Below are 24,689 nucleotides of genomic sequence, written 5' to 3' on the forward strand. Positions count from 1 at the left end.
CTGTGGCGGGCAGTGCAGCTCGTGACCCGGGTGTGGTCCCCCCGAGTGGCCGAGGCCGCGGGGAGGGGAGGATGCAGGCCCTCCAAGGGACTAAGGTGGCGCCGGAGGAGCTCAGTGAAGGTCTGTTGGCACCTTTACGCCGGAGAGCAAGGGGCGCGCAGGTCGCGGGTGTCAGCGTCCCGGGCCCCGTCCCTGAATGAGCGTCGGGATCCCTCCTCCACCCCCGGGGGGGAACCTTCAGGCCCCATGCTCTCAGACTGATTCTGAGCCGGCGTGAGAAAGTCCGAGCTCCCTCGAAACTACCTGAAAGACTAGCTTGTCTTGATTTTTTTTTTTCCCCCGAAGAGCGATAAGTATCTGAGCTGGAGAGAACTCCGGGAGAGCTGGGGAGGGGTGGGGCAGATGCCTATCGGCGCCCTCAGTAGGATGAGTCCTCTGTTTCTCCATTTCCGGGAGAGATAAGGTGCCGGCCTCACCCCCTTCCCCGCCAGCCCACCCAGCAGCCGGGCGGGGCCACAGGGAGTGGACTGTCACCTGGGGAGGACGCAGGCCAGGGAGATCCAGGACTCCCGCTGCCGGCCACTCTCAGCCTGTCTGCAAATGGGAAGGCTAAGGCCGGCAGGGAAGGGGAGTGGTCCCTCCGCACCTCTCCTTGAGGGATTAAGGGGCCACCCCAAGAAAGAGGCAAGGAATAGGGGACTTTGGTGTCCTGGTTCACGGGCCACATCCCCTGCTCACAGGTGGACAGTATTTGCCCCTTTGCAGTCAGGAAAGCATGTGGAAAGGCAGGCCCTGTGCCACTCTCGATAGAGACGGCTGTAGAAGCAGGGGCGAGCCACCAGAGGCTTGTAACAAAAATGTGCTTATTTCCCTGGAGCTGCTTCCCCGTGAACCCCAGGGAAAACCTCCTGAGATTTAATCCTCTCTCTGGAGCTGACGGGGTATGAGGTTGACCTGCCCTTGCAAGACTCATCACACCCAACACCTGCTCTAGTGAGGACAGTGCACAGGTGTGCCCTGCCCAGCCCAAGGCCTGCTCTAGGGAGACCCTCCTGTGGTGGGCACCCCCTCCTCCCGGGTGTCCCTGCCAGCCAGCTAGCTGCCAGCCTTGGCTCCGCCCGTCTCCAACTCCGGCTCTAGGAAAGAACGTCAAAGGCTGACTAGCCCCGCCCCACCCCGCCCTTGTCCTTTAAGGAGTTTTTCTCTCCCTCCTCCCTAGCACCGTCTCTCCCCTGCCAGTCTCTTGGTTACTCCTCAGCTATCTGCCTAGGCTGTGTGAGGGTTTGGGGCGTGGGGGCCCACGGACTCCCAGGCTGCCTCCATACCCCCCGCCCCATGGCACCTGCAGGAGCCTGGCGGGAGGCTCCCAGGCCACTCAGGTATCTGCTCAGCCTCTCACTGACTCCTGCCTGCCACCCCACTGTATCCAGACCTGCCCCTGCCTGAGCTAGGTGCTGCTGATGGGCTGTGTCATCTGAAACAGAAATGACTCATTCTAGGAACGTCTGTGTATAGAATTAGAAATGACTTTTGAGGTGATTCAGTCCAGCCTCTTCTTCACAGCGAGGAAGCGGGAACCAGAGAGGGGCTGACCTGCCCAGCGTCACGGGAACCCAGCCAATACCCCAACCCCTAGGTCCCTTAAGTCCTGTCCTCTTCCATCTCCATCACAAAACCAACAAGGGGACCTGGTAACGGGTGGTGTATGGGGGTCAGCAGTAGCTTCATGTCTCTGAATCGTTTATTGTTCAGTCGTCCTGTATTCAGGTCCCTGTAGAGATGAAGCCCTCATCTCCCTTCTAGGAGGTGTTGGAATAAAGGAACACCATGATCCCCTTGTGCAGCGTGTTACTGCAAAGCCCTTTTGCAAATCTCATTGTATAGCCAGAGCAGGTAACATTCTCCCCATTTTACTGATGACCAGGAAACTAGTCCCCAGAGAGGTTCCACGACTCAGCCAGGGTCATGTGGCAGGATAGCATCAGAGGTAAGTCTGAAGGCAGGTCTGGTTGGCTCCAAGTTCAGCACGCTTTCCATCACCACCTGCTGCTGTACCTAGCTGAGCGGGAATGAAAGGAGGGGGGCAACAAGCTCTCAAAAAATAACTTTTAAGAGAAGCTATGACCTGAGGGAACTGGTTGCTTGGACTGTTATGATGTCATCACTTCCCTTTCTCTCTTGAGACCAGGAATTTATAAACTTGGTGTTTGGGACCTGATGTGGGCCTTGAAGAGCAGGAGTTGGGAGGCTAGGGGCCACCAGTACCTCATGGACAGAGGATGCTGAGGGGTGGTCCAGCAGGGATCCAGAGAGGAGAAGCCCACCTCAGCGGCAGTGGGGTGATTGGGGCGGGGGAGGGGAGCGGTGTACCTCTTCCCTGGCCCCCAGTCTCATCCCTGTGGGACCCTCAGTGACAGCAGAGCCTGCGCTGCCTGCCCTCCCCAAGTAGGGCCTCTGGTGCCCGCAGCTAAGCCAGCAGTCAGGCTGTTCTTCCAGTGCCCCCAGGACCCTAACTTCCCAGCTCTGTTTCAGTTGTTTCTGGGTTTCCTTCAGACCTCTTTGCCTACCCACCCTCCAAAAAATTTCAATGGGGAAACATTTTACAATGCCAAAGGGGCAGCCTCAGCTGTACAGTGGGGAACCGGGGCTGGTCCAGGCCAGGAGCAAGGCCTTCACATTCTACCCACCCCCTCACCCCTTTGTTCCCTGCCTCTCACCCCGTCTCCTCCCTCACTGATGGGAATAGCAGGGAATTTCTATTTCCCAAGAAATGGTGTCTCGCAGGCCTAAGGCAGGCTTCACGGAAACGTGGACAGAGGCCTGGACCAGAGCTCAGGGACCTGTGTGTTAGTCCAGCTCTGCCCTAAGCTCACTTTGAGCAGGTCACTTTTGAATTCCAGACCTCAGTTTCCTCATCTGTACAACCAGTGGGTTGGAGCAAATGGTCCAGGAAGGTCCCTTCAGTAGCTCAGTCTATGAAACCAGCCCCACCCCCAGGGCCTAGAGCAAAGGACATTCCCACACAACCCAAAACAGGAGTCAGGAAATGGAAGTGTGCAGTGGGTACCCAGGCTTGACCCAGCGTGGCTTCATTTCATTCAGGGGCCTCTTGACGTCTGGGGCCTGAGTCGTGCCTCTCTTTCCTGGTAACCCCAAGTTCCCTCTACTCCCCCTGGGTGGGGTCTCTCTGTCTGGGGGGGTTCTCTGTTTTGGTCGCCCTCAGCCTTTTGTGGCAGTGCTGCCTAGTGGTCAGAGTGGCTCTGGGTTGGATTTGCCCGTCGCCGTGTGGAGCTGGTGACTACCCCCTGGGGTTGCTGTGGGTTATAGGAGCGCATGCGCGTGACGCACTTAGCCTCCTGGATGAGAAGTAAACTTCCAGCCGTAGCTTTTGTCATCCCTGTATGGAAAGGAGGTTGAGGAGGTGGGGAGGGTGGGAGCACTGGCCTGAGGAAGTGTGGAAGTTGAAACCAGAGAGAGGTAGACAGGTGCACACCCCACATCCACACACGTCCCCCCTTCTTCTCATCCTGCATCACTGCCAGCCTCGTTCCTCCACACACCTCTGCGATTCCCACCTCAGGACCCTGACTCCATTTCATGTGTGGCCGCAAGTCTGACTGTGGGGCAGCCCCACTTCTGAAAATAAAACTGCGTGCGGAGAAATCCGGAATGCGGGGTCCGGGCGGGGGATGGGCGAGCGGGATGGCACTGGCAGAAGCCCCTCCCACCCAACCTGCTGCTTCACCCAGAAGCTGTTTGCCTTCAGTGCTGGCCTGAGCAAGCAGCTGGGGCTCTCGCGTGAAATGGCTTCCACCTTTGGCACCCAGACAGCCCGAGCCCTGCGAGAGCCGGCTGTGTTTGCACAGAGGCTGGCAGGTTTGGGGAGGCCAGGTGTCTGCATCTGCTCAGGAAAATAAGACTTCTCCCTGCCCGGACTCCTGAGGCTTTCCCCCCACTTTGCCCCACGATGGTTGTCGACAACAGATGGGACTCCTGATTTGGGGAGTGGGGAGGATTCCTCTACACGCGCGGACGCACATACGCGCGCACGCACACTCACCTGGCACCATTCCAGACCTCACTCTCTGGTGCTCAAAGGAAGCAGCTGCCGGTTCAGACCTGAGTTTGGAACTGCTTTGATAAGAAGCCCTTTGGAGCACTTACTCCGCTAAACGAGTCTTCTGCGGCTTCAGACCTCACACATCACCGTTCTCACATCTTCCTTTTGTGTCAGATGCAAATCTTCACTATTAACACACAGAGCTGTGTGTCCGTGTTCGATTTGTCTGTTTTCCTGTTCGATTCCATTTTACAAGGAGGCACGGTTTGGGGGATTGGTTGCACAGTTTGGGACTTAATAATACGCCTGGGACTTAACAAAAGCACCTTTTCTGCCAAAGAGCACAAGCCTTGACCGTCTTTCTTGGGTGTGCCTGGCTGTGAGGGTGAGGGACCCGACGTCACGGGTTACGGTGGCTTCTGTGGTCCTGTTGCCTCCTTGGTGGCTGCATGTTCTGGAGAGTCTGGGGAGAGGAGCGTGAAGAAAAAGTTTCAGGAAGCTTCATGTTTTTGTGCCGCATTCCTGCCTCCCTCCGGGGGCGGGGTCAGGGGAACTTTATTTGGAACCGCCTCAGGTCTTTTCAACCAAAGACTTGCAGAAACCGTCTTTCCCTCTTACTTACAGAAGAGCAATGACTTCACGGTTTTGGGGTTTGACAATCTGGGGAAGAGCCTGTCGAACCCAGGTTCACCCAGAGATAATTTGCAACTGAGGGAATTAAGGAGACCAAAAGCGCTAATCTAAACAATATTTTTTTTTAATTTATGTTTTTAAAGTCTGACTGCAGATCACTTGCTTGGTTCATTCCGTGGAAAAAGTAATGCTGGTCCAGGGACATTTGCATTTTCCGTCAAGTGATGGCAGGCAGCTGTGGAAAGCAGCGTCCTGTCTCCAGATGAGATAATTTTATTTTAATTACATCCATCCAGTAATTTCTCCCCTCCACCAAAGAAATACTTAGTTCTGGATAGTTTTCTGTTTGGTTTTTTGTTTAATAAATTTATTTATTTTTTATTTACTTATTTTGGGCTGCGTTGCGTCTTCGTTGCTGCGTGGGCTTTGTCTAGTTGCAGCGAGCTGGGGCTAGTCGTCATTGCGGTGCGCGGGCTTCTCATTGCGGTGGCTTCTCCTCTTGCGGAGCACAGGCTCTAGGCACACGGGCTTAAGTAGTTGTGGCACATGGGCTCCGTAGTTGTGGCACATGGGCTCCGTAGTTGTGGCGCGCAGGCTCTAGAGCGCAGGCTCAGTAGTTGTGGCACACAGGCTTAGTTGCCCCATGGCATGTGGGATCCTCCCAGACCAGAGTTCGAACCCATGTCCCCTGCATTGGCAGGAGGATTCCCAGCCACTGCGCCACCAGGGAAGTCCCTGGATAGCTTTTAAGTACTGCTTGCCGTCATCCTCAACTGGCAGGTCTGAACATTTTGGGGGAATCCCATGAAATCAATGGGACCTGCCTCCAGAAACACACAGTCCCCGGTTTTTTTGCTTTTTTCTCCAGAGACCCATGAACCTCCCCATATCAAACACCGCATATTGGTTTCCAGGCAACCCCTGCTCTGTCCGGAATCCCACGTTTCTGCCATGAGGTGTGGGTTGCCTCACTGCTCTCCAGGGCTGCACAGGGGAGCTGTGGGGACTTTGAGGAAGGCATTAGAGAGCCCCTAAGTTCCCCGAGGATCAAGGGCAGCCCTGACTGGAACTCTGGCCTCCCCACCCATCCTTGCTCTGACTGTCAGCTTAATCCTGGCCCAAGGAGTGGCTTGGACTCGAGATTAATTCAACAAGTGTTCTGTATTCCTAGTCCTGGAGCTTGGGCGATTTGTCTTTGCTGGGAAAGAGCAGGGTGCTGTCTTTCCCACAAATGGAAACTAGAAGGCTCGGCTGGCCTTCTCTGGCCTTGCCCCTGAGGACTTTGGAAAGGGAGATGCGCCCCCCGGGGGTCTCTGGAGACGCAGACCTCTGAGTTGTGATGTACAGCCTGGCTACGTAGCAGGGAGGACGAAGCCCACTGACTTGCAGGAGAGGGGCCAGATCTGTTTGATCCCAGGGAAGATCCCTGAGCAGAGAGGTGTGTGGACTGTTGACGTGGAGAAAGTCAGTCAGTCCTTTTGCTCAATCCTCTTGCCAGGCGTTGTGCGAGGGAGCAGAAACGGTGTCCCTGGCTGTGTTAGGGAAGTCACCCTCCACAGCCTACCCACTACACTCTCAAGGTCCCAGTATCCACCTCTCTCAGACCCAGGCAGATGGGGGCCATGACTCCTACCGAGCCCCTGCCTCCAAACTGCTTAGAGGAGGCCCCTTTTCCTCCCAGTCTGAGCCGCATGTCAGTGTCCAAGGGCAGAAACAACACCACACGTGGATCGTAGGAGAAAATCCTTGACTGGGGGTTAAAAATATCATAAAGTAAATTAGACCGTTTTAGTGAATTCAAAACACATTTCTATAGCATTTTAGTTTTAATTTATCTTTAAACTTACACTGATTGAATCAGTAGCAAATGATAAGGTTGATTTATTGAATCTTTAAATGAAAGATCAGCAAAATCATACATAGTTGCGAATTCTTTGCTTTTCAAGTTTGGGGTGTTGTGTGTGTTTTCATTTTATTGAGGTATAGTTGATTTGCAATGTTGTGTTTAATTTCTTCTCTACAGCATGTGTGTGTTTTAATTGAAGTATGATCGACATACAACATTCCTTTAGTTTCCAGTGTACAACGTAATGATTTGACATTCATACACGTTGCAAAATGATCGCCAGAGTAAGTCTACTTACCATCTGTCACCATACAAAGTTACAGAATTTTTTTTTCTTGAGATGAGAGCAGCTTTCAAATCTGCAAAACAATATCACTGACTATAGTTACCTTGCTGTACATCACATCCCCTTGACTTATTTATTTTATAACTGAAAATTTGTACCTCTGAATCCCCTTCGCCCATTTTACCCACCTCCCCAGCCTTCCTTCCCTCAGGCAACCACCAATCTGTTCTCTGTGTCTGTGGGTTTGGTTGGGTTTGGTTTGTTCATTTGTTTTGTGTTCCAGATTTCATTTAGCATAATACCCTCCAGGTCCATCCATGTTGTCACAAATCGTGTGATTTCTATCTTTTTTATGGCTGAATAATATTCTAGTGTATATATGTACCATGTCTTCTTTATACATTTATCTATGGATGGACATTTAGCTTGTTTCCATGTCTTGGCTATTGTAAATAGTGCTGCAGTGAACATAGGGGTGCATGTATCTTTTCGAATTAGTTTTCATGTTCTTTGGATATGTAACCAGAAGTGAAATTGCTGCATCATGTGGTAGTTCTATTTTTAATCTTTTGAGAAACTGCCATACTCTTTTCCATACTGGGTGCACAAATTTACATTTCCACCAAGACTGCACAAGGTTCCCTTTCTCCACATCATCATCAACACTTGTTATTTGTTGTCCTTTGGATAATAGCCATTGTGACAGGTATAACATGATATCTGATTGTGGTTTTGATTTGCATTCCCCTGATGTTTAGTGATGTTGAGCATCTTTTCATGTGCCCGTTGGCCATCTGTATGTCTTCTTTGGGAAGTTTAGTTTAAAAGATAGTTTGCTATAGACTGTTTGCGCCTCTCCAAATTCATATGTTAAATCCTAAAGTCCAATGCAGTTTTATTTGGAGTCGAGGCTGTTGGGGGTGATTAGGTCATGAGGATGGGGCCCTCATGAATGGAATTAGTGCCCTTATAAGAAGAGGCGGGACCTCTCTGGTGACGCAGTGGTTAAGAATCCGCCTCCCGGGCTCCCCTGGTGGTGCAGTGGTTGAGAGTCCGCCTGCCAATGCAGAGGACACGGGTTCGTGCCCCGCTCTGGGAAGATCCCACATGCCACGGAGCGGCTAGGCCCGTGAGCCATGGCCACTGAGCCTGCGCGCCCAGAGCCTGTGCTCCGCAGCGGGAGAGGCCACAACAGTGAGAGGCCCGTGTATCACTAAAAAAAAAAAAAAAAAAAGAATCCGCCTCCCAATGCAGGGGACATGGATTTGAGCCCTGGTCCAGGAAGATCCCACATGCCACGGAGCAACTGAGCCCATGCGCCACGACTACTGAGCCTGAACTCTAGAGCCCATGAGCCACAACTACTGAGCCCACGTGCTGCAAGTACTGAAGCCCGCGTGTCGCAACTACTGAAGCCCATGTGCCTAGAGTCTCTGTTCTGCAACAAAGGGAAGCCACTGCAATGAGACGCCCGTGCACCACAACGAAGAGTAGCCCCTGCTCGCCACAACCAGAGGAAGCCTGCACACAGCAACGAAGACCCAAGAGGAGTCCCAGGCTCTCTCTCTAGACAGCCAAAAATAAATAAATAAAATAAATAAATTTATTTTTAAAAAAAGAAGAAGAGGCCCCAGAGTTCCCGTCTCCCTTCAACCATGTGAGATTCTAGTGAGAAGATAACCCTCTATGAACCGGGAACTGAGTCCAAACCAGATGCCAAGTCTGCTGGTGCCTTGATCTTGGACTTCTACCCTGTCCACAGTGCTTTGTTACAGCAGCCTTAATGGACTAAGACAAAGTTATTTACAAATCCGAACCAAAAACGCCTCTTCTCATCTAGATGAACAATTGCAGTGTCGCAGTTTGCATGCACCCCTCACATCCATGCCCCCCTCTGTTGTGTGGGAAGCCACCCTCAGCAGAATGTGTCCTGCAGGGACAGGAAACTCGTCCCCCGTAAAGACTCTTCCTCCTGCTCACCCTGATGCACTATAAGCGCCTTCTCGTGATGTGGGGCCATGGATTTCAACCTGTTACTATTATGCTCAGACTTTTTTTTGTTTTCTTAGCCACACTGGGCAGCTTGCGGGATCTTAGTTCCCCAAGCAGGGACCAAACCCGGGCCCCCTGCAGTGGAAACACGAAGTCCTAACCACTGGACCACCAGGGAAATCCCTATGCTCAAAAAAAAATTTTTTCTAATAAATTTATTTATTTATTTTTGGCTGTGTTGGGTCTTCGTTGCGGTGTGCAGGCTTCTCATCGCAGTGGTTTCTCTTGTTGTGTGGGCTTCAGTAGTTGTGGCACTCAGACTCAGTAGTTGTGGCTCACGGGCTCTAGAGCTCAGACTCCATAGTTGCGGCGCACGGGCTTAGTTGCTCCGTGGCACGTGGGATCTTCCTGGACGAGGGCTCAAACCTGTGTCCCCTGCACTGGCAGGCGGATTCTTAACCACTGTGCCACTGGGGAAGTCCTCCCTGTGCTCAAACTTTTTAAAGCCTCCTTTCTACAAGCCTGGGGAAGTCATCCCACACTCTACTTTCCCCCTCTTCAATCAAATTATAGCCCTGGCTCCCCAAGACAGATAACCCTTAAGAGATCCGAAAACTCATTTCAACTAGAAATTACATTCTCTTCCAGAGCTGGGGAGGGACCCTTAGAATGGGGAGCTGGTGTGACCCTCCTGCCTCTTAGGGCCCCATGCCCAGGGCTGTAAGACAGGCCTGCAGTGATGCCCTCTCATTCCCTCTGTCCTCTGCTGGCAGGATGGTGCTGTAAGGGGCGGGCAAAGGCTCTGGGTCCCACCTTCAGGCCATGCCTATAGGGATACAAGGACAATGGCCAATGGGCAGCTGCAGCGGTGTCTGCACTTGCCAGGCTTGCGGCGGTGGCGCAGCTGGGACGAGAAGGGCATGTACCAGCTTACTCCCAGTGCAGGGCTGTGGCCACACTCACTTCTGGCTGGCCAGCAAGAACGTGCCCAGAGCTCTCCAGCCAGAGGCCAGCAAGAGGAGTCCCAGGCCCTCTCTCTAGACTCTGTCCGTCAGGCTCCCCCAGAGCGACGCCAGACTCGGAAGGCACGTGCAGGCCAGGTGGCCAAGGCGGGTACCTTCCTGTCGTGAGAAGATAGGCCCTCTGCTCTTACCTGTGGGCTCTCTTGGGGCCTTTACGGATCGAAGATGCCACTTTTGAAATAGAATCAGCTGTGACCAGGAAGGAGAAAGGATAAAAGTGATGAAAAATTCTGGCCCTGAAATTAACAAAATGGATCTAAAAGACCTTTGAGCTTAGCAACATGATTGAGAATTTGGGCTTTGCAGTCAGACTGTTGTGGGTCCAGGTTGTAACTCAGGCACCTCTTTGCCGTGTGATCTCAAGACAAGCTCCTGAACTTCTGTGCCTGAAACTTCTCATCTCGAAAACAAGTTAATATTACCTACCTGGTGGGTCTGTTGAGAAAATTAAATGATTCAAGTGAAGTGCTTCAGGTGAGGCAGGGGACACAGCACACAGTGGAGGGCTTGCTGTTTAATCATTGAGACTAAAATGAAGAGGGGATCGTGGCAGAGGAATAGGGCAGGGGGTATCTCCCACCACTCAGGGTCACGCGAGCAAGTGGTAACAGGTTCCACAGATGGAATGAGAGCTAGCTGGTCTGTGTGGCTAAAGTGTATCAGCAAGAGTGTGTGTGTGTGTGTGTGTGTGTGTGTGTGTGTGTGTGTGTGTGCGCGCGATCACCAGGCATCTTAGTTAGGCATACACAATGGAAAACACAATGGTATTCTGGAATTTAAAGCAAAACAGCCCCAAAACAATCCCCCACATCAGATGATTTTGGTTAAGATCAGAATGGCTACTTTCAGCAGAAAATGCATTTATGGGCTGGCTGACGTCTGCTGCACGTCCGGCCAGAGGCAGTGGAAACTTGAAACTTCTTGTTTGGAAGGAGGTTACCTTGGGCAGAGGCCTCCCTCCCAATCCCTCAGCCCCAAGTGACTTAATACTGGCACCTTGTATTAGCTAAAACTTTTCTGCTCTCAGGCAGAATAAGGGCTCTGGTTTTCTTTTTTTCTTTTTTTTCTTTTTTGGCCACGCCTCGAGACATGCAGGATCTTAGTTCCCCGACCAGGGATGGAACCCGAGCCCCCTGCATTGGAAGCGCAAAGTCCTAACCACTGGACCGCCAGGGAAGTCCCACTCAGGGCTCTGGTTTTTAAATGATGCTGGCTCAGTCCTCAAGAGGGAGGATTTCTCAAGTCTTGAACTTGTTCAGAGCAGGTCACTGCCTAATTTCCATAAAGGTGTGCTGAGAAGAAGTTTACAAGGTCTTTCATCCTCTGCCACACCCCAGAGAGGGGACCCAGCTACCTCCCTTCCACCAGGGATGAGACAGGCAGTCAAGTAACTAACCTCTGCCTGGCACACGCTGTGCATGTGACAGAGGGAGAGAACTGTCAGCTGAGTCACTGCATACCTGCTGTGTGACCATGGGCAAGTTACTTTACCTCTCTGAGCCTGTTTCGTCATCTCAAGCTGGGATGATCGGAACTACCTCGAAGAGTATAAGGCAGTCCCACCAGCATCCTCAGATTCAGAAGGGGCAGCAGGGCCTGACAGGAGGACTCTAGTCTCCCAATATTCCTCTTCTCCCTGGGACATCTCTCACTATGTGCTTCCAGGGAATGTTCCCCTGTTAGCAAGCTGAACACAGTTGCCCAAAAGAGGCCAGCAGAGCAAGATAGTGGTACCCACAGGCTGTAGCTGTCAGCCACCACCCCGCGTCCTCCCAGGAGGTCCACAGACAGGCTGAGCCTGTGCTCAGGAACCTGGGGAAAGTTAATTCTTTAGACTTATCCTACAATTTGTATTATTATTATTTTTTAATGTTGAATTATCTAGGCGGTGGGGTAGGTACCACAGTCTTCTCAGTGTTTAGGGCACTAAATAGCGGAAGTCCGCCTGCCTGAGGTCCTGGCTTGGGAGAAGGGGGGGTGATGGTTGGATTTTGTTTTTGTTGCTGTTGAGACCTCTCCCCCCCCCACCCCCCTCAAGGTGCTGCATTGTGTAAAAGAGTAACACAGAGCAGCAGGGGGCGTTATGACCCAGGGGGATTATTGGGGGAAGGAGGGGTTGAACTGTTGGAAATGTAGATTCCTGGGGGGAGGTGGCCGGTTGGTGACTCTCCTTAGGGTCAAGTTATTATCATGGTACCTGCTCATAGCAAGAGCTCAGCTGTCAGCTTCTGCAACTGTTGTTTAGTTAGGATTACGTAAGGAGCTGCCCCTCCTTAGAATTTTTCAGAGGCTGAAGTTGTCCTAAGCGCTCACATTCGTCCCCATCTTATTGCTTCAGCTCTGCGAAGCCGCATCACTGAGGGCATTGCTCAAAGCTGACATTTTACCACTAGGCTTCCTCTCTTTCAGAAGGCGAAACAGACGACTTATCTTTTCATCTGTCTACAAAACGCCCATTTCAGAGATTCCCCTGGTTTGGGAAAGGTGAGGGAGGGAGGGACCAGTTTGGGGCTTTGCTTGGAGTGGCCCATAAGCGTACCCAGTTGACAGGGACCTCTCTTGTGGAATCTGCCCAAGAGGGGCGGCCTCGGCACCTCTCCTTCAACACTCACCTTCTGCTTCCCAAAAGGGCTGGATTCCTCTTATGGAGAACTTTTTGACACTTTGAAGCCAGGTCCCAGAGGGGACAGAGCCAAAGGCACCATTGCTTCTGTGTGGACACCTTGGGAAGCAAAGAAAGGAAGATAGAAGTGGCCCTGAAGGGTTCATTTCCCCTGGGACCCTCTGAGGGTGGGCTTGAGGCCACGACCTGTCCCATGCTCACCAGAGGGAGGGGGGGAGAGAGAACGGACCCAAAGGATGAGTCCGTGGTCGTTTCCTCCTTTGGCCCTGGCCTTGGCTGGCATTGATGCCCTAAATTGGGCTCGTCTAGCCACCAGGCAGGATAAGGTTTAGGTCAGAGCATCCTGCTAAATTCATGATGTCCAGACCAGACTCTTGTCCCCCACAGAAAATTTCTTGGGGGTTCCCATTCTTCCAGTTCACCAGCTGGCAGGGAGGGAGCACAGTGTTGGGAAGAGTGCGGCTCTGAGCTGCTGGCTGCATGGATCTGGTTCAGAGTCAGCTCTGCCTCTTGCTGGCTGTGTCTTTTTGAGCGAGTTGCTTAACCTCTCTGTTTCACCTATAAAATAAATGTGACGAACGGATTAAATGAGATAATATACTTAAATCACCTCCTGCGATGGAGGACACGAGTGAGTGCTCATGAAGAGTGACTGCTACTGTGATTATATTATTTATTTTCCTTTCCCTAGCCTCTGGAGGAGTTACTAATGGACAAAAGCCTGCCACAGTCCAATCAACAGTAACTCTAGATAAACCTACAAGGTCATTGACCATCAGCCTCTGCATGTGTTCTTTTTTTTTTTTTAATGTTGTTTTCCTAGAATTTGGGGTGATTTGAGGAAGAGTCCACTTCCATACACAACGGCAGCCTGTCCTGGGGAGAACGTAGGCTGCAGAAATTGGGGACGTTTTTGCCAAGAGCGCCCTGCTGCAGGGGCTGCCCGAGTCATTTTGGCGTCTGGGGGAGGAGGGTTCACCAGGTGAGTCTGTGGCTGGAGGCATGTGGAGAAGCCAAATGCAGGTTCCGACTTGAGCATTTACTGTGACTTCCCCACTCAGTGGGTTCAAGAGGGCGTTGTCTAGCCAGTATCTGTCTTTCTTACCTCTTGCTTCCTTCCTGCTTAACGTGTCCTGTATCCTCCCCCTTATCTGTCACCATTCAGCAGCCAAGGTGGTCCTCAGCCCCAGTCCCCCTCCCTGGCTTTCCAGTGCCAGCAGGAGCCCTGCGCCCAGGGGAGGCTCACATCCCCGCTCCGTAGCTTCGTGCCCTTTGGCACTGGCGTTTCAAAAGCTGGTCTCTGGGTTCAGAACCCCCAGAAAGAGCTTTTCCATTCCTCCAATTGTTCAGTGTTTAAATGAAAGCCTTAGAGCAGTGGTTCTGAAACCTGAGTGGGCAGCAGAATCATCTGGGGGTGCTTGTTAAAACAGATTGCTGGGACTTCCCTGGCAGTCCAGTGGTTAGGACTCCAAGCTTCCACGGCAGTGGGCTCGGGTTTGATCCCTGGTCGGAGAACTAGGATCCCACATGCCACGCAGCGCGGCCAAAAAAAACAACAACAACAACAACACAGATCACTGGGCCTCACCTCACTTGGGTTTCTAATCGAATAAGTCCAGGACGGGGACAACAAGTTTGCACGTCTGACAAGTTCCCAGCTGATGCTGCTGCCACTACAGCTGGTCTGGGGACCACGTGTTGAGGACCACTGGCCTGGAAAAAAATCTCCCAGTGGCCTTTGAGGATACAGGCTTCTGTAGATGTGCAGCTCAGAAGAAGCCCCAAGGGGATGAGATGACCCCCAAAATGATCATACTCACGGGGAAGGTAGGGGACAGTTGTTCTTCAGGACTGTGATCTCTGGGGCTTTTCTGTTCATCTCTAATAAATCTAACGTTAGTAATATGCCCTGGTTGGCATCTTTCAGTTCTGCCATGAACGAACAGTTTACTTTTTTTTTTAATATTTATTTAATTTTATTTATTTATTTATTTGGTTGCAGCAGGTGGGCTCCTTAATTGTGGCTCGCAAGGTCCTTAGTTGCAGTTTGCCGGCTCCTTAGTTGCGGCACGTGGGCTCCTTAGTTGTGGCAGGCAGCTCCTTAGTTGCTGCAGGCGGGCTCCTTAGTTGTGGCATGCATGGGGGATCTAGTTCCCTGACCATGGATCGAACCCCCCCTCGGCCCCCTGCATTGGGAGTGCGGAGTCTTAACCACTGCGCCACCAGGGAAGTCCTACCAGTTTACTTGTGATCCTTAAGGAAAGCAAGCCATGGCAGTTTTTTTTCTGATCAGCGTGGAGTTTGGTTTTAGCTGTTGTTATCCTGTGCGACGGGCCTGGAGAGGGCAGGACTCCAAGACCTCTGTTCCTGCCCAAGTGCTTCATCCTTCCAGAGACAGCAGCTCGGGGAGGAGGGTGCCGGGAGAGGGTGAGAGAGGCATTGGGGAGCCAGCTCCTGTCTGCTCTTGCCAGCAGTGCCCGGCCCAGGCTCCTGACGGTGAATCAGCCCATCAGGCTTGGCACTCTGTGCTGAGCCAGGGTTGCCATGGAGATGGGTGAGGCTGGAGCCCACAGGTCTAGGTGGCCCGACTTGTTTCTAAAGGCCATGTGAACACAGAGGCCCTTATCTGCACTCTGGAGGCTGCATCAGGCGTGAGTGGTGAGGCCGCTTACATCCTCTGGGTTCAGCCGCTGTGACTGCCTGGGTGGCCAGGGGCAGCTAAGCTGAGGTCTCCCAAGCCCAGTATGTTAACAAAAAAATCCAGGGCTGATACGGATCTTACCGAAGGAAGGAAGTAAAGAGGTCAAATCCCCTCCCTCTCTGTGATCTGCTCCTTCAATAACTGCTTCCTGCAGCGTGAATTCACTCACGGAAGCAGCCTGGGATCCCGGGAAGGACAGAGGCCTCCACTCTCGGCCAGCCGTGTCCCTTACCCTCCCCGTCCCACTTCTCTCCCCCCATCCCGGCTGGTCCTAGCGGAGCTCTGGAGGCATCTCCCCCAGCACACCGCGCTCACACAGACCCACAGAAGACAGACCCCCACTGTCCTCAGTCGCCCTGTGCCCACCCAGCCGCCTCCTCAGATCAGAGGAGGACACAAGCTGAGGCCGCCAAGAGCCGTGAATATCCCCACTTTTGTCTTCGTGTCATTCGCAAGGTTTGTTATTATCGTTGTCATCATTATATTCCCCACAGAATCTGGCTGTCTCTAGCACTCACGGTCGTCAGAGTGTTTTACACGTTTAATCTTCCCCTTCAACCTCCTGGGTCAAAGGCAGGAAAGTATCAAACTCTTTTTTTACAAGTGGGAACTCTGAGGTTCAGAGAAGCTACAGAGAGTGCTTAGTGTCACACAGCTCCTAGGTGGCAGCGCTGGAATTAGCCCCAGAGGCCACGCCACTGTCCACACATGCAGCTACTCTCAGCAGAGATGTGCGTTCTCCTGGGAGCGCTCGCGTACCCCGGGATGGAGTGGCGGCGGATACGTGTTTAGAACTCTGCCAGGTGATTCTCACATCACCCCGTGGCTGGCTCCGGTGTGCAAGTGACAGGGGGCAGAGCTAGGGCCCCCTGCTTCTTGCCCACTGTTCTGTCATGCCACCTGTCCCTTACTAAAATGTCTGCTGCATCCCTTTGACCAAAGTCACCAAATAGCCAAGGCTTCACAGAAGGACGATGGGACATAGGAAAGAAAGCACTGCCTTCTCCCCCGACCCCCTCCTGTCACCACCGCCCACCTCTAGCCGCTTCCAAAGTGGCAGATGGGACCACTGCAGTCAGCCTCAAAGGAAACTGCATGTGGAGATGATCTGCCCTGCACTTCCTGGGCCAAGACAACTGGATGGAGAAAGTGTCCATGAGTATTTCGTCCTTTTAAAAAATGTGTGACCCGTCAGGTCCTATTACAGAAGACAGAGGGGACCGAGAGGAAAGAGGCCCAAGCCAAGACCACCCAATGTGTTTGCCTTGGGAGGATTTTTCTTTGCAGTGGGGTTTCCCCCACGGGGAGACATGGTTCCTTCTACCTGAGGGATGGGATGCAAGGTGACACATACGCGCACACAGACAGAGAGACAGAGAGACAGACACACACACACACACACACACACACACACACACACACACTGAAACCTCTGCAGTCAGCCGGTTGCCCTTTTCCTCTGTGCCACCTCGTTACCTCCCACCTTTCTGCACGCTTGCTTCAGGCGTTTCGGCTGGTACGGCCGCCACTCCTCGGGCTCCAGCTGGAATTGGCTTTGCCAACTCGGCAGGGGGTCCAGAGAATTCAGGTGCCCCTAAGCAACACTGCACTTAGGATTTGTTTTCAATTCGCCCCTTGGACTTGGAGGCCTTTCCTTTAACCCCGGGTGTGTGTTGTAGTGTAAGATTTCTAGGCCTGTCCCTATGGGTCTGGTGTGACTCACTGAAATCCTCATCTCTGCGTGGGAGGGAGCCTTGGGCGTGTTGTGCTTTCAGCCAGGGGAGAGGAGAGGACAGGACAGGAAGCTGGGCCCGCCCGGGGTGCGGCTGGGCCTTCACGCCTCCTGAAGCTGGCATCCCGCCCCAGGTGACTGGATTACCTGTGTGATCCTCAAGGCTTGGAGGGTCTATCCAAGTACACACAATGTGGAATCCATACCCTCCGGGTTTTCTGAATGGTTTCAGAGTGTCTGTGAACTCTAGAGGTTGTATGGAAAATTATAGCGATGCTTTTCAGACTTTTTCTGAGACTTTCACCCAATTCTGAAACATCTGTCATCCAGAAAAACTTCAAAATCATAAATTCACAGATATTCTAGAGTGATGAATTCAACACCTATCACCAGACATCTAAAACGTCACATATATATTTTTTTCTTTAATATTTATTTATTTGGCTTCGTGGGGTCTTAGTTGTGGCATGCGGGATCTTCGCTGCGGCATGGAGATCTTTACTTGCGGCATGTGGGACCTAGTGCCCTACCAGGGATCGAACCCAGGCCCCCGGGCATTGGAAGCACAGAGTCTTAGCCACTGGACCACCAGGGGAGTCTGGTCACATATATTTTAGAGTGAAAGAATTAAACACCCGTCACCACTTGAATATTGCTGTTAAAAGTATAATGATATGCAAAGCTATGTATGTTAAAGGTTTACTTTATTTAATTATATCTAGTCATCTTTAATAAAGTATTATTAAATAAAAAATGAATGCATTAAAAAAAAGGATTGGAGCATCTAACTGGACTTCGGTGGGCGGTGAGCACAGCAGGGCATGGACTTTTTATAAACCCTCATTTTCCAAAAGACTTGATGTGGACGTGCCCCTAAATCTCACTGTGACATTCATCACATACCCTCATGGCTCTTTCTCAGTATTTATTCTGGGCAAGTAGTTGTTCTTTGTAGTTTCTGACCCTTGTTGGGAGATGTTGGAAGATGGTTCTGGATGACAAGCCAGTGGGAAAGAAGGCTTGTCCAAGGTGAGAGGACCCAGGAGAGGAAATTCTGATGGGCTTCAGAGCTTCTCTTTCATTGAAGTCATCCTTCACTTATTGAATAATGATTTACTAATGACTGTTTGGTCCCAAGTATGGATGGGGTGCAGAGGAGCTACTGAAATGACCGAGAACTCATCCTGCCCTCCAGGAGAGTATAAACAGGAAGAGAGGGAGCGAGGATGCTGGGGAGGACCAGTGCGGAGCGGGGAGGAAGCTGAGGACGTCTTGGTGGGGAAGCAGCTGGCCTAGGTGGTCGGGACAGCCTTCCAGGAGGAGGGGCTCCCTCCAGCTGAGGCGGGATTTACGAGACTTATTTGGGAAACTTTGAGGGATTCCATCTAAGGAGCAGGGGAGAAGGAAGCAGGGTTCAATGTTGTTACTGCTTAGAGGTCCAGAAGTACAAGGGTGGAGTAGAAGCCTTAACACTCGGTGACAGCCCAAGCCGTCTGAGCCTTTCAGAGGAATGGCCACTGTGCTACATGAAGGGCAGGGGGCCCCACAGGGACTCCTTGCTGAGTGAGGACTTGGAGGTGGTTTAGCTACAGGTTCGGGGTTTAAAGCGCAGAGCAGCCAGGAGGAGCAGTGCAGCTGGAGGAGGAGACGGTTTGTTTTCTGGGGTTTTTTTAGGATAGACAGACCTGCCCATGTGTGTTGGCAGAAGTCAGTCAGAAAGAGAAAAACAAATATCGTATATTAACGCGTATATGTGGAGCCGAGAAAAACGGTACAGATGAACCGGTTTGCAGGGCAGCAATAGAGACACAGATGTGGAGAACAAACGTATGGACACCAAGGGGGGAAAGTGGCGGGGTGGTGGGATGAATTGGGAGATTGGGATTGACATATATACACTAATATGTATAAAATAGATAACTAATAAGAACCTGCTGTATAAAAAATAAATTAAATTAAATTTTTTAAAAAAAGTGAAACAGTAGCCGAGACAGACAACAGAGGCAGGAAAGAGGTGGATTAATGGAGCAGGTTCTTTTTTTTTTTTTTTTTTTTGCGGTACACGGGCCTCTCACTGTTGTGGCCTCTCCTGTTGCGGAACACGGGCTCCGGACGCGCAGGCTCAGCGGCCATGGCTCACGGGCCCAGCCGCTCCGCGGCATGTGGGATCTTCCTGGACCGGGGCACGAACCCGTGTCGCCTGCATCGGCAGGCAGACTCTCAACCACTGCACCACCAGAGAAGCCCAATGGAGCAGGTTCTTGAAGGAGACAGGAAGCTTTGAAGGAGAGGCCCCACCACACACACACACTACACACATACACGCACACACACGGAGTTTTAGAACAGCTTTAGAGGTACAGAGAAGTTGCAGAGATACTACAGAGAGTCCCCTTGTACTCCTCCCCGTCTCCCTTCTTGTTCACAGCTTATATTCCCAGGGCACATTTGTCAACAGCTCAGAAACCAGCATTGGAACGTTACTCTTAACTAAGCTAGACTTACTCGGATTTCACTTGGTTTTCCAGCCCAGTCCCCTTTCTGTTCCAGGATCCCACCCACAATACCACATGACGAGTGTCCTGTCTCCTCCGTCACCTCTGGCCTGTGACAGTTTCTGTCCTCATTTTTCATGATCCTGACAGTTTTGAGACATTCTGGTCAAGTATTTTGTAGAATGTCCGCAGGTTAGGTTTTGTCTCGTGTTTTTCTCCTGGCCCATCTTCTAAGAAGAAACTGAGCGTGTGTGTGTGAGGAAATAAATCTCCAATAAAACGATGGGGAAAACTGTCCTTTCTCCCTGAGAGATCAAATGGGTGAGACCTTTCCTGGCCTGAAGGCGGAATGCGTCCCTTTGGCTTTTGTTGGAAGGCGGTAGCCAGGCCGACTGGGCAGAGCCTGGGGCTGGGAGTGGAGGAGCTGTACCTTCTGCTTCTGTCCCCACCAGACCGGTTGGTGGTGGTGGGCAGGTCGCTGCCCTCTTTTAGGGACGCCCTGAGCAGGGAATTGTCTGAGCATCCTCGGCCTGCGCACTCTAGTCCTGCCATGATGGGTAAGAGGCGGGCTGCAGCCGTGGCCCCTGTGTGGCTGACATTCCTGCCACGTACTGTTCATTAACCCTGGAGGGAACGGTCAGCTTCTTGGTCCCGCAGACCCCTATTTCCTTATTCTATGGAGCCCCTCAGTAACTTGCTGACACCCTTTTTAATGGAAGTCTAGTTGATTTACGGTGTTGTGTTAGTTTCTGGTGTACAGTGAAGTGGTTCAGTTATACATATATAGATATTCTTTTTCATATTCTTTTCCATCATGGTTTATTACAGGATATTGAATATAGTTCCCTGTTCTATACAGTAGGACCTTGTCATTTATCTATTTTATATATAGTAGTTTGTATCTACTAGTTCCAAACTGCTAATTTATCCCTCCCCCGTCCCCTTTCCCCTTTGGTTTTCTATGTCTGTGTGTCTGTTTGTGTTTCGTAAATAAGTTCATTTGTGTCCTATTTTAGATTCCACATATAAGTGATATCATATGGTATTTGTCTTTCTCTTTCTTACTTCACTTAGTATGAGCATCTCTAGGTTCATCCATGTTGGTGCAAATGGCATTATTTTGTTCTTTTTTCTGGCTGAGTAATATTCCTCTGTGTCCATGTACCACATCTTCTTTATCCATTCCTCTGTCGATGGACACGTGGGTTGCTTCCATGTCTTGGCTATTGTGAATAGTGCTGCTGTGAACATTGCAGTGGCACCCTTTTTAAAGGTTGAAGCTCTTTTTGGTGGTTCTGGTCATTCCTGTTTGGTTTCTCCTAGGACTCAGGTAGCTGGGGACGAGAGCCAGGTGGGGGGCTGGGGGACCCCTTTGTGCACACCAAAAAGTGTGCCCTCCTGGGAAGTGCTCTGAGCTCCCCGGATAGCACGGCCTGCACACCCGGGAAGGCCACTGTTAAGCGGTGTCTTGGCCCTGTGACCTCCAGCCAACTGAAGCGGTTTCTCCAATAGCGTTACAGAAAACGGGGCAGCTGCTGGCAGCGTCCCTTCAGGCCAGTTAACTCAGTAATTCAAACAAAACGGGCAGCAGTGCTCATTTCTCTGTGATTTTGGTGAACCGAGCCTCCCAGTCCCGCCCCTGTCCTCCCTTCCTCCTGGGTTTTCTTGAACCTTCCTCCTCTCTCATGGTGAGTTTTTAGGCATAAGAAACTGAGATCTATTACTGCTTTTTCCACTTCTTTTTTTTTTTTTGGCCGCACCACGTGGCATGTCGGTTCCCCAACCAGGGATCGAACCTGCGCCCCCTGCAGTTGGTAGCGCAGAGTCTTAACCACTGGACCGCCAGGGAAGTCCCATGCTTTTTCCACTTCTGCAGAGCCAGCCACTTTTCCTTCCTCCTGATGTTAGGTCTGGGATGGTGTCCAGATGTGGCAGGACCCTGGACTCCTCTCCTGTATCTGGCCTTGTCCTTGGCCGGGGTGGCCTTCTGGGACACTGTCCTCCACACAGTGTTCTTCTTGCCACCTGTGCGTGTGGGCCAGGTCAAAGGTAAACGACTGGCTCAGGATCCTCGAGACTAAAACTGGAAGTTTCGTTTGGGTGCTGTTACCTGTGCATGGGATCACTCCCAAAGAGACCCAGCTCCTGACCTGACAAGCTTCTGGGCAGAGTGGAGCTGTCATCATCTTTTGTAGTTTCGTTCTTTCGGATGGGATTGTTTTTGTTCCTTTTGTGGTGACTCGTTTAAGAATTTTTCCAGCAAAGTAAGGGGTGGATGAGTAACTTTATCCACAGGGAGAATGACGGGAGGATAAGCCTTGGATACGTGCAGGCAGCCTAGAGCAGAAAGGACGTGCGTGAAAGGACACGGCTTTCTCAGGCCCAGGTGCTCTCAGCGACAGCCCCGCCAAGATAAGGGCGAGAGGGGAGACTGAGGCCAGGGCTTGTGGCTCAGTGCTAACCGCAGTCTAGGATCACCTGCAAGTGCATGTGAAGCTCCAGCCTCCAGGCTTTTCAGGCTAATGCTTTCACATTCCCAAAGAGGCCAATGGCCTCCGTCTTCCATTCCCCAGGAATCTGATTGGGCCTGCTTGTGTTGGGGGTGGAGAAGGGGGAACTGCTACCTCCTTTCTTATAACGCTCCAAGACCCCAGGGGAGCTAGACCAGGGTCTTGGGTCTTAGTCCCCAGTGCACCGAGAGTTCCCAGCTGGGCCCTTGTTCTAAGAGGTCCTGAGAGTCAGGAGAACCCAGACTGAACCAGAGCATCCAAGCTCACCACGCCTGTTCGCCAGATGGGAGAACTGAAGCGATAGAACTCTAAGGAATTCCAGACCCTCACTGTGGACACCTCTACGGGAGTAGACGAGGGTTTTGGGGGTTTTTTGGCCCCGCCAGGCAGCATGCGGGATCTTAGTTCCCCGACCAGGATTGAACCTGGGCCCTCCCTGCAGTGGAAGCACAGAGTCCTAATCACTGGACCGCCAGGGAATTCCCTGTAGACAGGTTTTAACTCTACTGCAGTGTGAAGTCTTGGGTCGCCCCTCCCACTGCTGCTGTCTCCACTCTCCACCCAGCACGTCCAAACCCGCTGCAAAGTCATGGGAAAAGGAGAGAAGCAGAGACAGAGAAGAGGCCTGTCTATGCTGCAGGCTGTCCTGGCCCTTGGGGCAAAGAACCCAGCTCCCTGAGGAGGAGGGTTCTGACACAGGGTGCCTCTGTTGAGGAGGGTGGGCCAGCGAAACCTGGGGCTGGGCACTGGCCCTGAGCCCACACACCCTCCTCCAGCCAGCCACCACCCACAGCCTGTGAGTCACCCCAGCAAGCCCTGGTACAGGCCAGCAGCAGTGGGGAGGGGAGCTCAGCTGGCCTGGCGGGGCCTGGCAGGGGGCCTCCTCCCTGGCATCAAGTTCAGCAGTGCCTGACGGGCCAGGATTGATGCCTCAGTCTTTCCTTACTGGGAGAGCCTGCCCTTTAGGGTCCAGTATCTCAACTTGCCCACCTATGAAATGGGTTTTTCACTAAATTGTAGGATCGGACAATCCTCTGGAGATTTCTTGTCTAATGTTTACAAGGATCACCCGTAAGTAAATGTCCACCTGAGCCTGGAGTCGGGTGGGTCAGCTTGTTAGGCTTCCCTGTGTGAAGAGAGAGGCGCCAGCTGTGGGTAGGTTTCACTGAGCAGCACGGTTTAGTCCGGAATCACAGCTGCCCTCACAGCCCAGGGAGGTACCTATGCGTTGGGCGATGTTTTTTCTTTTCTTTTATTGTCTGGTATATATACAGAGGAGTGCAGAAAACACAAACAGTGTGAAGGATAATTATGAAGTGAATATCCGGGCCACTACCACCCAAGTCAAAGCTAGAATATCGCCGGTGCCCTAGACCCGCCTCCCCCCACCCCCACGCTGTTCCCTCCTCAGAAACCCCGCCCTCCCTACAGGCCACCACTCACTCGACTTTATGATCATCACTTCCTTCTTTTTCTGTTATGATATACATGCCCTCCTAAACAAGAGTTTTTAACTGTATGGAATTGTATTGTACGTGTCCGGTGCTTTTTGCTTCTTCTGATTAACATCGTGAGATGCACTCGTAGTATTGCACAAGCTGTGGCTGGTTCATTTTCACGGCTGTATAATATTCTGTTGTCCACGAGGTATCCATCCCCGTACTGCTGGTAGATAATTGTTTATTCCCAACTGGCTGGTATTTTTACCAAATGGCTCGATCCCCTGCTCCCACCCCCACCTGGCTGCTGCTACTTCCAGATGCCCGGCGAGGGGCAGAGGCCAAGGGCAGCTCACCTGAGCTAGGGCACCGCGCTGTTCCTGACAGCCGGGCTCACGCCGATGTCCCGTGTGTCTTGCAGCTTGCCGGGATCGCGGTCCTTGCCATCGGACTATGGCTCCGATTCGACACGCAGACCAAGAGCATCTTCGAGCAAGAGAATAATAATAACTCCAGCTTCTACACAGGTGAGTGGGGGACCTTGCTTTTCCCTCCAGCTGTGGAGAGTCCACGTTGATCCAAGGACTTGGGCTGGGGAGGACTTCTGCTCCAGCTGCATTGCCAGTCGGGTCCTTTTCCAGCTGGGCTTTTGTGTAGTTGTGCCCACGCATCTGCATTTAACCGATGTGGTGTCTTTTTCCAAGCTGACCGAGCCTGGCATTGGGACCATTCTCTGATGTGAAGTCAGCTCCGCCAAAGCCGCTGCCACCCTGGAGGGTTTCAGAACCTCTGTTCTTGTCTCTGAACTTCTCTCTGAATTTTATGTCTAAGAAGCCTGGTTCATTTCTTTAATTTAAAAAACTTTGTCCTGGGGACCCACAGAGCCAGGGGAAGGAGAGGGAGCATCTCCCGCACGGTTCAGATAGGGGCTCAGAGACCCAGAGGACCTGCCTCCTGGATAACATTCAGATTAATACGAGAGACTAGAAGAGACACCAGCCCCTCAGACCCCTGCGCTGGGACACAGGCCATGCATGTTAAGTCTTATCTGTTTTCTAAAGTGATTTTGTTTTAGGGCAAAGGCTTCCAGTTTGAAGATAAATAGATTTAGCAGGTTTCTTTCTGCACACGGCATCTTCTTCTAGCATCGTTCTGTCCCTTTCACCAGCATATTGCCGTGTAAGCATCTCTAACAGGAGTGGGAGGGCCGGGGCCTGTCTGAGGCAGTTCCCTGGTTTCTGAGTCAGCTCACAGATCCTCTCGGCTCTCCCCTCGCCTGGTTGGGGGATAGGAACCACTTCATTTGCAAAAAACAAAAGCGGCCCCCTATTTTTAGGAGGATGCTGTCAT

The 24,689-nt window shown here is 51.9% G+C and overlaps 1 protein-coding gene across 1 annotated transcript in view; it reads left to right on the forward strand.

Moving 5' to 3' along the window:
- The window catches only part of CD9 (CD9 molecule), a 35,683-nt gene that overhangs the window by 551 nt on the left and 10,443 nt on the right, over positions 1 to 24,689 (forward strand). Inside the window, exon 2 of the mRNA XM_060024147.1 lies at positions 23,761 to 23,866. Coding sequence (XP_059880130.1) covers positions 23,761 to 23,866 — 106 coding nt within the window. The remainder of the gene's footprint in view (positions 1 to 23,760; positions 23,867 to 24,689) is intronic.

Source organism: Delphinus delphis, chromosome 11, assembly GCF_949987515.2.
Source record: "Delphinus delphis chromosome 11, mDelDel1.2, whole genome shotgun sequence".
NCBI lineage: Eukaryota > Metazoa > Chordata > Mammalia > Artiodactyla > Delphinidae > Delphinus > Delphinus delphis.